We start from the raw sequence: 12,699 nt of genomic DNA, 5'->3' as shown, positions 1-12,699 counted from the left end.
CCCGATACGGTACGATACGATGGCGATGAAGTTTTTTTCAACCAGCATTAATTCTTTATTTTTTTGTTGTGGTTTCCGACCGATAGGTGAATAGATAGATAGAAATACAAATAATTTATTTATTACAGGTGGCAGACACAGCCAGGACGTTTTGCCTTGAGGGGAGGTGTATAAACATAATAGGTAGACAAAAAAGACGGTGAGAGTGAGAGAGTGTGCAATGATAAAAAAGTTTGTTGAGTTGAATAAGGGAAAAAAAGATCGAAACACGGTTGGTAAAAAGATCATAAAATGCCCCTCCCAGATGTCCCCCCCTCCCCGCCCCTTCCCACCTCCCAAAAGAAATAGATGTATAAAGAAAGGCCCAGATGATGGAAAATGATCGTATGAACTGCACAAATGAAATAAATGACAGGAAAGAATAAGATAAAACAAAAAAAACAAAGAACTCTAAAACCAACGCCCTACAGAACAATTTACAATGGAGTCCCCTGATCAAAGGAAAGCGCGAAAGTATAGGAAGGAAATGTTAAGAGGCGAAACAGATAAAAATATCAAGTGACCGGCGAGCAATAATAATGCAGACAAACACGAAAAAAAAACACAGAAAGTACAGTAGAAAATAAATAAGATGAATAAATAGGAGAATAAAAATGCAAAACCAAAAACGCACAGTTTGATGTCCCTCTTCTAACTTATGACAAGGAAATAGCGATAAAACGATAATAGCCGCCCACGAATGACCTCCACGCGCCGGAAAATAGAATATACGAAAATAGAGTAAAAGAAACGACAAAGGAAATATGTTCGTTTAACGATGGCGCTGGTCTCCGCCTTGATATCGTTCTCGCTCGTATCTCTCCCTTTCCCTTTCTCGCTCGCTCTCTCGTCTTACGACACTGGGCTCTCTCATGTCGACTCCGCCTAGCATTTCAGGGTGCCCGCTTCTGCCCTGAAACCCACCGGTCCGTCCATCATCTTCCATTCCAGACAGATCCCTCATGCCCGATCCCGGTCTCGGTAAATCGCTGGCCCTGAAACCACCAAACCCGCTTTCACTTTGTCCAATTCCTCGCGGAGACGCTAGAGATGATTGCCCCCCTGCGCGTTGTGACCTTAGGGCTAAATCTCGGTAATAATCCCGTTCTTCCTCTACCTTCTTCAATCGTTGTTCCAAATCACTTATCCTCGTTGACATTTCCCGCTCTCTTTCTTTCCTCCGTTGGCGGAACCGAGCAGAGGCACCGGCATTCCGTTTCCGCTTCTCATCTGCACTCCTCGATGCTGCCGTTGTATTCACGGGTATTTGAATGGCCCCCTCAGCTGTATTCAGTGACATCATGTGATATCCGTGCGCTCCATGTCCCGATGGTCCAGGCATTGAATATGGCCCACCATGCGGTGGGCCTCCGTGGTGACCTGAAATGTAACCTGGATGGGTATATGTGGGTGTCGTAGGGATGGGCGATTGCGAAGATTGGACATAAGAGGAATAGGGTGTATTAGGGCTGGCATTTGCCGATGATATGGGTGTGGAGAAACTTGTTGCATATTGTAAAGGGGTGGAAACCGCGGGGAAAGGGAAGCTAGTCTGAGAAGGTGGGCCCCCGACAGGCGGGTGGCCGGGTGGAGGCGGGCCTGGGGCGGTATGTATTTCGGTGCCAAACCCTGAAAGTCTCCGAGGAGCGGCGAGGGGGAAAGGACTGTCTTGTGCACTTATGATGCCAGATAGACTGGGTCTCGGGGTTTGTCGAATTCGAGATGACGGTGGAACCGCTGGCGCTATTCGACGGCCGGGAAACGTACCACCACCACCACTGCTCCGTAAGGCTAGGTCCGCAGGGTTGGATGGCTCGACAGGTGAGGGGGGCAAGGATCTTGGTGCACCATGTCGACTCACAGCTGTGTGCACAGATGATCGTGGGGACCCAAACTGGGCCAAACTGGGCCGTCGAGAACTCTCGACGGATCTCTGAGGTGTGGGATTAAGGATGTTACTGACATCTAGAAGGTTTATCGGCCTTTGGTCTGGACTTGCAATAGAAGACTGTGCTATAGGCACCTCTATAGCTCGAGAAGCAAATGAAGCCGAAGCTGCAAGGGATGGCACTGAGCCATCAGCTGCCTGTGAAGAAAACTGGTATCGATCGAGCGAAGCTCGGAAGTCTTGGTCAGTGTCATCCGAAGAGGCTGGTGACCTTGAGGCAGAGAAGGTCTGCGACATGGAGCCTTTCCCCCGAAGACTCTGAAGCTGCATAAAGACAGGACATTGACGGTCTTCCTCTCCCTCCCGACGCCCAAGGAGAAAGCCCGGCGACCGTAAGAGAAGAGGAGGATGAACTGAGGTAGCCACTAACGCCAACGTTTCGACTTATAGGTGGCCCCGGGGAAACAAGAGGGAGTACAAAATGCAGGGAAGTGGTTGATGGAGGGGAGGGAAGGTTGGAAGGAGGTGGGATGATGATGGGGTAGAAGGGGAATAAAGGTTGAGAGGATGGGTAGAGGAGGGTAGAGGAGGAGGGTTGGTGGGAAGGATGGAGAGGTGGAGGAGATGAGACGGAAGCTTGGACGATCCGGAGGGAATAGGGCAGGAACGTCTGGCAACTGGGTTTTTCTTTCTTTCTATGACCCGGGAGGGATTGGCGATAACAGGGAAATGACGTTCAATGAAATTTGAGCATGCAATTGGCGGCAAGCAGTCCACTGCGAGGCAAACAATGCCGCATTGCTCGAGGGCCAGGTGGTGGTACCAGGGATGACGAGAAACGGGAAGAGCGAGGGAGCAGGGCAAGAAATGAAAGCAAGCCAGCAGGGTGGGTACCGGTGCGGGTGTTTTTTATTTTATTTTTATTATTATTTTTTCTAGGGGGGATGGGTATTATGAGCGTGGGTGAGAGAGAGCGGGTGAGTGAGTGAGTGAGTGCTGGGTGCGGTCAATGGTCAGTGGTTACCGGTACCAGAAAAGTGAATGACTGAATGAATAGCCCCAGTGAATGAATGGCTGACCGACCCTGTTGGTGGCAGTGACAAGGAAAAAAGAAGGGTGAGAAGGGGTTGAGGATGTTTCAATGGATATGGTTGTTTGGATAGTGGTAGCACCGGAATTAAGAGTAGCGTGCCCAATGTTTTAAAATAAAACAAATGTGATTGTTGGAGGCGAAATGGCAACGGCAATAGCAAAAGTCTTTAATGGTGTGGTAGGTTGGAACGGAGGAGGGTGGTGATTTGAGGATAATATTGGTAGTTGGGATAGGCGTGGAGGTGGTGGTGGTGGTTGCAGAGGTTAGGTTGCAGTGGTTGGGGAAATGGTAGCTATAGTGGATACTGACTTTCACCAGTATGCAGTGCTCTACTCGAGTACTCTACCCCTTCTCTGTAGGGAAAGTCCCGGTACGGAGCAAGGCGGATAAAGAGAAAGAAGGGTCCGGTTAAGAGCGAGAGATATGCACAAATTGGCGTAAGAGCGCCGCATTTCTCCTGGGACCCCAAACAAGCTGTGCAGTTGCAAGATGTGAGATGGCTAGCGGAAACGGCTTGCGAACGTGGACTCGGTTCTTGGAATGCTTGCGGGCCGTCTCACCAGAGAGAGGGAAGAGGGTATAGTGGAGGCGGGTGCGTGTGAAGCCTGGGCTCATGTGGTGGGTATGATACCATGATGTGTGTGTGCCTGGGTGTGTGTGTGGGTGCTTGTGTCTGCGTGCATGTATTCTTCTGCCTTACGCCCCCCCCACCCAGCACTCGAGTACCATAACTTGCCCCACTGGCGGTCCCTCTGTCATGGATGGCCCACCAAACCATATCGGTACCGGATCCATTCACTTCTTTGGCTATGCTAGCTGGCTAGCTGGTGCCAAATTGGCTATTAAAGGCGGCTGTGGATGCGGATGATGTGAATTCGGTACTGGGGAATGGACCCTTAGTTACCAATTCAACTTTCATACAATATTACTGTACGCCAGCAGAGCTCTGAGCCAATACTCTCGTGGTATTCTCTCTCTTTTTGGCAATCAGCTCTAGCCTCCAGCACCCAGAATGACACCAGCCCCCTCCCTCCTCCCCGTGCTCTTTCTAGCCTTTTGAAATAAGGTTAGGTCCAACCAGCAACGCCAACAAGAGCACAGCATCCCCGCTGTGTGTTTTCCTCTTCTCTAACACCCTGATATGGGATGGATGAGAAAAGGCAGGAGGAGGAGGGGGCTGGGGCTGCATGTTTGCACAGGCTCTAAAAACCACCCCTCACAACTATGCCACACTAAATCCTGACAAGCAGAATTGGGAAAAGTGGTGGGGAATAATATCCTATAGAAAAGGTAAAGTGAGCCAGCATTCGGGCGTCACTGCACGATCACTATCAGCACGCATTTTTTTAGAGAAGAGCGGCGGCCAGATACAAAACTACAAGGGTCAAGGATAAAGGATTGAGACGGTGCATAACTAAAATTTCAGCAGAAGTGGTACACCCGAGAAAACGGCCCTGAGAGGATCTCCACAGTATTCCCTCGTTTGTCAGTGAGCTCGAAGAAATACTTGATGAATCAGGCTCATGGCCTCCAATTGAATGCCTCGATCAAAAGAAAGCTCCCTTGTGGAGCAATGGAAGCCTTGCGGATTCAGACGAGCTAGTTGCGGCTTACCACTAATTTTGACCAAAATCAACATCAACACCCCTGCTCCATACCAATCGTTTATCCTTGGCCCTTGTAAAGGCTGCATGAGCCCAGCGGGCGCAATGAGCAAGAGATTGGTTAGCGGGATGTATATCTTGGGCTTAGCAGACCAAGCAAGCAATAAGTTAAGTGGTGGACAGCGTTCCAAATAGCGAGCAGGCTGCTCGGGTGTCACAGGCTTTTCTGCGCTTTCCCACCCCCCCTCGTTTTCACCGCCCGTTCCCGACACCGGCCCTGGCACTCTTCCCCATATTAGTGAGAAATTGTGAAAACCAGGACAAGAGATGTGAGACCAAAGGCATCATCTTCATCAGAATAATTGGATGAGAGGGTTCCATTCTTTGCCTCTCTCCCTCTTTCCCTTTCCCAACCACTCCCTCAGAAATGGTTAACTGCCGACCTACTATCTACGATGGTCAAAATCGTTGTCCGTGCTTTTCCTTTTTTTCCTGGAATGCTTTCCCACTCATTCCAGCCATGCCCGCTGTTGAGTGGTCAGGTTGCCCAGGCTCGGGTAGGAAAAGTAAAAAAATAAAAACAAGACGAATACAGTACCGTACCGATTCTCGGGAAACAGATATCGGTGCCAGTACAGTATGAGGAAGCTGTTTTCTTGCGTGCTCCGCACACACACATTCACTCGTGCACCCACACACACACATCCACTGTCTTTCTTTCTTTTCTCTCTCTCTCTCTCTCTTCCTCTCTCTCTTCCAATTGTCCTTTTTTGTGTGGGCCATGGTGGTGCACAAGGGCGTTTGATTAAGTTGAGAAATGGGAAAGCTGAATTGCGTGACCGTGCTGGAAGATCAGAATAGTCCCGACGATTTGAGTCCGGTAAGCAACAGACGAACAGGGCTTTGTGGAACGAATAATGCCAGCATACAGGGTACCTAGGTCCAACACAACATGTGTAAGCGAATGGGGCACAGTGACCGCCAACCAGACTTCAGGATAAAAAAACAAAATCTGAGCACACCAGAGGCAAATTGCCCTTAAGCAAAAAGGAAGATCAAAGATGAAATAATAAAAAATTATCCAATGATAAAATCGACCACAATTCTGGGAACAAAAATTGTACTAGTACTGTGCGATCACAATTGGGAAGAGAAAGGTTCAACGGTCGAAAAGGGAAGAAAAAACGAGAGTCAAGCCTAGAAGTATCCCGCATGAAACGGGACCAAGCGCGGGCTCGAGGACTGCTCAACACACAGACCATCCGGCCCCAAAACGAACGCCAAAATTGACTCGTGTGTCCCACACCCGGGGCACTAGATGAAGCGAGGACATGCGCAGGCACCATCCCGCTATACATCCTGGGAGGAGTCCAAACTCATGGGATATAATGCACCACTGCGACCTACCCCATGCTTGCAAGACCTCGTGGGGGCGACACCACAAAAGAAAAGGATTCCTTGGCCTTTACGGTGGTGCTAATTTTCCATGGTAGTGGAAATTGGCCCAATAAGAGGGAGGGGAAATTTAAGGATTAAAACCCACCCTCTTTCTTCTGTTATTATTTATGGTACCATTGTAACTCCCTTCTTCTTTGCCCATGGAAGGAGAGAGAGACAGAGGACGAAGGACCTAACGAACTGGCAAACGGGGTAAAATGGAAAGAAATGAAAAATGAAAATAAAATAAAAGGACGGCAACCGTGTCAGACACATGCACGCACTCGCATTCGCATTCGCACTTCACACACACACACACACACACACACACACACACACACACACACACAAACACACACACGGAGCGAGAAAAATTTCGGAAAATTCCGGTACAGTTAGCGGGGCATTCCTGCAACCACACCAAGTTTATTTTTGTTTGTGTACACATCATCTTTTTATCCGGTACAACCAGAATTTTCACTCAAAGAACTACTCCACCCCCTCACTCACGATACTCCTCCCTTAGGTGGTGTGGCCAATCACAGCCCTCCATCCTAAGGCTTCACTTCCTTTGAGAGTTTAGGACGCTGGCCATAAGACCATCCTACTCACTCACCATGACCTCCCAACCTTCGTCTCCGGCCCTGCCGCATCTCCCCCACTCTCCTTCTCCCCTGGGGGGACCCAGAAGCCCTACCAAAAGCCCAAGGATTAATTCCCCCAGCCTCCTCCCACCCGGCTCCCCTCAAGGAGTCTCCCTCAACTCGACCCTCCCCATGTTTGCCACTATTAGGCACCAAAGGGGCTGCCCCAACGCCTTAATCAACGTGGGAAACAGAATCGTGGCCAGGGGAAGCACTTTCCCCGAGGTCAGACAGGAACTAGGATGCACTAATGCATGCTACGTCCTCCTCACCGGAAACACGAAGGCCCCGACCATAGCGGCACCCCAACCGGAGCTCCCAGGGTTCAGAACCACACTCCAGAAAATCTTTGGCAATGAAGCGGTAGATGCGGCCGACACCGACGCCTTAGCTTTCCTGGCAGCAGCAGCCTCTTCATACCACCCGTCACAAGAAAGCCCTGTACCAGTATCCCAGATACCACAGGTACCCGCCTCCTCCCCACCGCTGATCGAAACGAACGAACCCATGGACCAATCCCAAGACATCGGGGTAACCGAAACGCAAGCCACACAAGATGTAGCAATGTCCCTGGGAAACGGGAAGAATACAGACCAGACCGGGCTAGGAGATAGCCAGCACGCCCACGGACCAAGCGAGGTGCCGGAGAGCTCGAACCCCCAGAATGTACCAAGACAGGTAAGATTTTCCTCCCCCTTGGCCACGACAAGGGAAATCCCGGGGACCCCAACGGGCAATATGACCAACGACCCAAGCTCCTCGCAAACCCAAAACCGCCCCATCATTCCCTCCTCCTCCTCCCTGTATGAATCGACGGAAGTCGAACTCACACCAGAAGAAAAGGAGGAACTAGGACGCCCCGTCACCGTAGGCATTATGGTGGGCTTCATCCACCAACTGGAAAAGAAATTCCAGGAGCAGATGCAGGCAATGGAGGAACGGCTTACCGGGGAAATAAGGTTTAGGGATTTGATATTCAAACCCAAACCCCCTTACCCTTCCCCTTTGGGGGGCCCTTAAAAACCCAAAAACCAAAACCCCGCCCCCCAACAAAAACCCCCCCCCCACCGGAAACACCGCACCGCAGCCCCCCCCCCCCCTCAAAACAAATCCTAAGAAAGCCTAAGGGAGACGCACCAATACCGGCACCACAAACCGGGACGAGTACCAAGGCAAACGAAACCGCCCCACAGAAAACAACGCTCAAACAGACATGGGCCACCATTACGTCCTCCGGAATTGATATGGACGGCTTCCGGCTAGTGCCAACAAAGAAAAAAAGGCAAGAGCCAGCCCCAGGCATCCGAGAGACAGCGCCCTCGGCACCCTCAACCCCGCATGCCAGGCAAAGGAGGCTACTCATCCGGTCGGTAGAAAGAGGCCGCAGGATAGGCGCAGCAGGGCTGTCACCAGCAAGAATCAGAGACGCGGTCAACTCGGCATCCAGGGTTAAGTTCGCATACGCAGAATTTAACCGAAATGACGACCTGGTACTCACCACCATGGGAGACCTACCGGCCGAACCAGCCCTCGACGACGTACCGGCAATCACCAAGGCCCTAAACGGTATCGACGTTTTCGGCTTCAATGTCACCACAGACACACCGTCCATCAACATCGTCATCAATAGTATACCACTAGGGGACGAAGACTGGACACCCGAAGAATGGGACACGGACTCGGACAGATGGGAGGACCTAGCAAAGGAAATCTCTGAATACAACCCACAGGTCCGGCTGCTAGACAGGCCTAAGTGGCTCAGGTCCCCGACAGCGCTCAAAGCTGAAGGAAAAGCCAAGTCCTCAGCAATAGTGGCGGTGGAGGCAAACGACTGGATCATGGCCGAAACAAAAAAACCCCTCCCGAGCATGGCCATCTTTGGCATGAGGTGTACCTTCCGGAAATATGTCAAAGAAGGACTCATCAACCTGTTGCGCGAGATGCCTACAATTCGGGCACCACGCCGTCCATTGCAGAATGGAAGCAATATGCAAATACTGCGGAGGAAGACACCACACCAAAGACCACCTCTGCGCACAGACGTACTGCACGGCGGAAAAGGGAAGATGTGTTCCCATACCCTAAGAAGATGTGTCAACTGCGAAGAAACCTCTCATTTCGCCGGAGATAACCATTGCCCAACTAGGACTAGGGCAAAGTCCCCAGTACAACTCCCCACGGCCGCGGATAAAGGAAAAGCACCAGCAGTGCTGGCCCCCCCCCCGACGCCTAAATAAATATGGCGACAACAGATATAATTTATCACAACGTCGGCGGGTCCATGAACGTTGTCACCGAGTTGCTGAAACTCTCAAAAAAACGGAAACCGAAAATAATAGCGATTGCAGAATGCCCTCTCGAGAATGAGGACTGGATACATCTGGAAGGATTTACATGCTACGCTAGCACAAAGGCGACGAGATACGGCTGTGCCGTATATATTTTAGATAAGTACGTTCACATGTTTGTGGTTGAACGGATAACGACACAATACATTACATTGTGGACCGGAGGCGCGGAGATTACCATTGGCTACCAGAGACCCTCGGCAAAGGACTTCGACACAATAAACCAATGGCACACACACGGGGAAAACAACATCCTAATAGGAGACATGAACGCACACCACCCAACTTGGTCACAGGGATGCCAGAACACGGCCGGGCTAAAGCTAGCCAGATGGATGGACGACAGGGATATGGCAGTAAGAAACCCCCATGTAATTACCCACCCGCCCAATGCGACCAACCCAAACGGAACAACCCTGGACCTCGTGGCTACCGATAAGGGGCAAAAAATCGAAGTACGTAACATTGGACCTGGCAACAGCAAGCCATAGGGCACTGGCAATAAAGACCAATTTCACCTGGAGGGACGACGGGGAAAAGCCGCTAAGGCACGACAAGGCGGACTGGGAAGCCATTAGGGCCGAGATCAGCCTCATGGATGACCACAAGGACCACCCAGCCGAAGTACAAAAAGAACTCACGCGCATAGTCAGAAGGCACACCCCCCAAAAAAAACCAGGATGCAAGGCGTTCTGGAACAAGTCCCTGCAACAAGAACGAAAGGAGGTCCTCAAACTCGCACATAAGTACCCCCGACACCCAGAGCTAAAAGAAAAGAAGAAAAACCTGAGGAAAGCCATAATGGAAGCCAAACTCGATAGTCCAACGTGAAAAGCCCTCCAAGAAGAAACAGATCCTGAATGCTTCAGGACGGTCCGGCCAAGGACCACCAAGCACCCCATACCGGCTTTGTCCAAAGAAAACGGCGAAGTAGTAGCGGAACACGGGGACATCGCTCAAGAAATCCACACGGCCCTATACGGGGGAGAGAGGAGACGGGCCAAGGAACAAATAAACGACGAACCCGAACCACTACAAATAGAGACCCTAGACGCCGCCATCAAGCAGTCACCGAACGGAGCAGCAAGCGGACCAGACAATATCACCACCAGGCTCGTTAAATGCTTCAGGAAAATACGGGAGCCCCTATTCCTAAGAGTGATGAACCGGGCATGGAAAGAAGGAATCCCAGAAAGCTGGACAGGCTGCAGTACCTACACATATTGTATACCGAACGCTTAATCAAGCGCATCATATACCAGTGGCAAAAAGCTGGAGGCCGATACAGCTACAGTCTATACTGGCAAAAACACTAGAAAGAGCAGCAGTTATACGGATAGCAAGACTCGAAATCCTGGAAGACAACATGTTCGGAGGAAGAAAGAGGTATGGTACGACAGACGCCATACAAGCACTAAACAACGTGATAGACACAACTGGAAAAACAGCCAAATGCATCACCACCCTCGATGTCCAAGGAGGATTCGACCACCTGCAGATGGGTAAGGTGTGCGAAAGGCTCGGAAAGTACTCGGGCCACCTGGCGCAATGGGTCCGGCATTGGGCCACCGACAGGACGACCAGCTACCGTTTCAATGGCAGGACGTCCAAAGGATATGCCACTGACAAAGGCACGCCACAGGGCTCCCCCCTATCACCAATACTCTTCCTCATCAGCATGCTGGAGACAGCAAAGGTACAGGCAACGCCCTCCCAAAAAGCAGAAACCAAGGTCCTGATGTACGTGGACGACATCCTGATAGCAACGACATACCAGGACGTAAAAGAAGGAAAAAGGCTGCACCAGGAAACCATTAAGAAACTTGAGACAACCGCAGGCAAAGACGGGTATGAGTTCGCACCCAGTAAAGCCGAAACAATCTTCGTGCACACCCCACCACAGAGCAAGTTCGAGGTCCACCTACGGGGCCAAGAGATACCCGGTTCAAAGCCACTTGAGATGGCTCGGATATTTCCTAACAGACAAATGGAAATGGGACCACCACGTCAGGAACTGGATCAACAAAGCCACCAGCTCCGGACACCGCATAAGGGCAGTAACGTCCAGATACAGTAAAGGGGGACTGAATGCAGGAACGACACTGCGGCTAATCAAGGGTCTGATAATCCCACAGCTGACGTACGGGATAGAGACATGGGGAAACAAAGGCCTGTTAAGAGAAGCGCAGGCGGCCCTCAACAAGATAGTCCGAACCGCCTTCGGACTGGAAAAGAAAACACCAGTCCTGGCCTTCCTTACCGAGCTCGGGATCCCACCACTAGACCTCATGATGCAATTCAGGCAAAACCTACTGGCGTTACGAGCCACCACCAAAGACCGCCACAACACCTGGACAAAGAAATGGATGGCCAAACACGGGGCAGAGGACATTATCGCTACCGCCGGCAATTACCAGCTAGGCAAAGACGCACTTAAAAACCGAATGCAACAAGACTGGGCAGAAAGGGTCACCAACGAAGGGACCAGATACCAAGGAAGGCCCGGCAAAGCGCACAAACACCTGCACGCCATAACTAGGCAAAACTTTAAAAGGCTACTAGGGCTAAGGGCAACGGCAGGTTGGCCATACTACATGGATGATACAGTACCGGCGCCAGAAGGAGATGCCCGTGCGATCGGGACATAATAACCTTTGACCACCTAGCAAACAGATGCGGGATAACGACCGCCACAGCGATCGGGCTTTACGATAACAAGAGGCAAGGGGAACTCCTTCAGTGGATGGACAACTGGCCACACGAACTTAGGGGAAAACCAGAGATGGCCGGGAGTGGGGACGGCACCCAACAACCAGACACCGCCCAAGTAATCGGAGCCAACGTTAATCTACCCACAAGCCAGCCAACACAGGCACCAGTGAAACCCAGACCACGGCGGCCCTGCAAGATATGCGGGGAAATGGTACTGAGAGACAAGCAACATGAGTCGGCACACGCCAGGATACACGACCCGGCAAGAAGGGGTCGCTAGGCTATGACGACAGAAGACACGGAGGAGGCGCCCAGTGGACCAGGGGAGTAATGCTGGTCAGATAGTCATTTCATAATGTACATGACCACGGGGCACAGGGGGCAGGCGTGGGTTTCTTTTGTTCGCTTGGATTTTCTTTGTTTACGACTACGGGGCATAGAGGGCAGGCGTAGGTTTCCTTTGTTGGTTTGGATTTCTTTTGTTCACGACCATGGGGCCAGGGGGGCAGGAATGGGTTTCTTTTGTTGTTGGATTTTATTTTTGTTTACGACCATGGGGCCGGGGGGCAGGAATGGGTTTCCTTTGTGACGGACCAAAGCTGTTTGAGGGAGAGGGGAAGAAGGGAGTGGGAGTTTCTTTTGTATGGCCTACAGGGGGGTGTAGCGAAGGATTTTGTTTGAGGGGGGCCCAGGGCTGGGGGCAGTATCCCATGCCGTACTCCGATTACTTTAATTAGTAGGTGAGATAGTGGAAGAATAAAAGGTTTACACACACACACACACACACACACACGGAGCGAGAAAAATTTCGGAAAATTCCGGTACAGTTAGCGGGGCATTCCTGCAACCACACCAAGTTTATTTTTGTTTGTGTACACATCATCTTTTTATCCGGTACAACCAGAATTTTCACTCAAAGAACTACTCCACCCCC

General features: G+C 51.0%; 2 protein-coding genes; one reads left to right on the top strand and one right to left on the bottom strand.

Annotated features, from left to right (window-relative positions):
• GSTUM_00000757001 (uncharacterized protein) overlaps window positions 1-288 on the bottom strand; it is a gene marked incomplete at both ends in the record, with an annotated part of 1,221 nt that extends 933 nt beyond the window's left edge. The window contains one exon of the mRNA XM_002838105.1: window positions 1-288. This exon is cut by the window's left edge and continues 933 nt beyond it. Within this exon, the coding sequence (XP_002838151.1) occupies window positions 1-288 (288 nt within the window).
• An 801-nt stretch (window positions 289-1,089) lies between these two features.
• GSTUM_00000756001 (uncharacterized protein) lies at window positions 1,090-2,772 on the top strand (the record flags this gene model as incomplete). XM_002838104.2 has 1 exon in its annotated part: window positions 1,090-2,772. The coding sequence occupies one exon, from the start codon at window positions 1,090-1,092 to the stop codon at window positions 1,456-1,458; it is 369 nt and encodes a 122-aa protein (XP_002838150.1). The 3' UTR covers window positions 1,459-2,772.
• Window positions 2,773-12,699: the final 9,927 nt, after the last annotated feature.

The sequence above is a fragment of the Tuber melanosporum genome (assembly GCF_000151645.1).
Source record: "Tuber melanosporum whole genome shotgun sequence assembly, scaffold_222, strain Mel28".
NCBI lineage: Eukaryota > Fungi > Ascomycota > Pezizomycetes > Pezizales > Tuberaceae > Tuber > Tuber melanosporum.
Note: the sequence above shows the minus strand (reverse complement) of the source record. Positions and strands in the feature narration are given on the sequence as shown.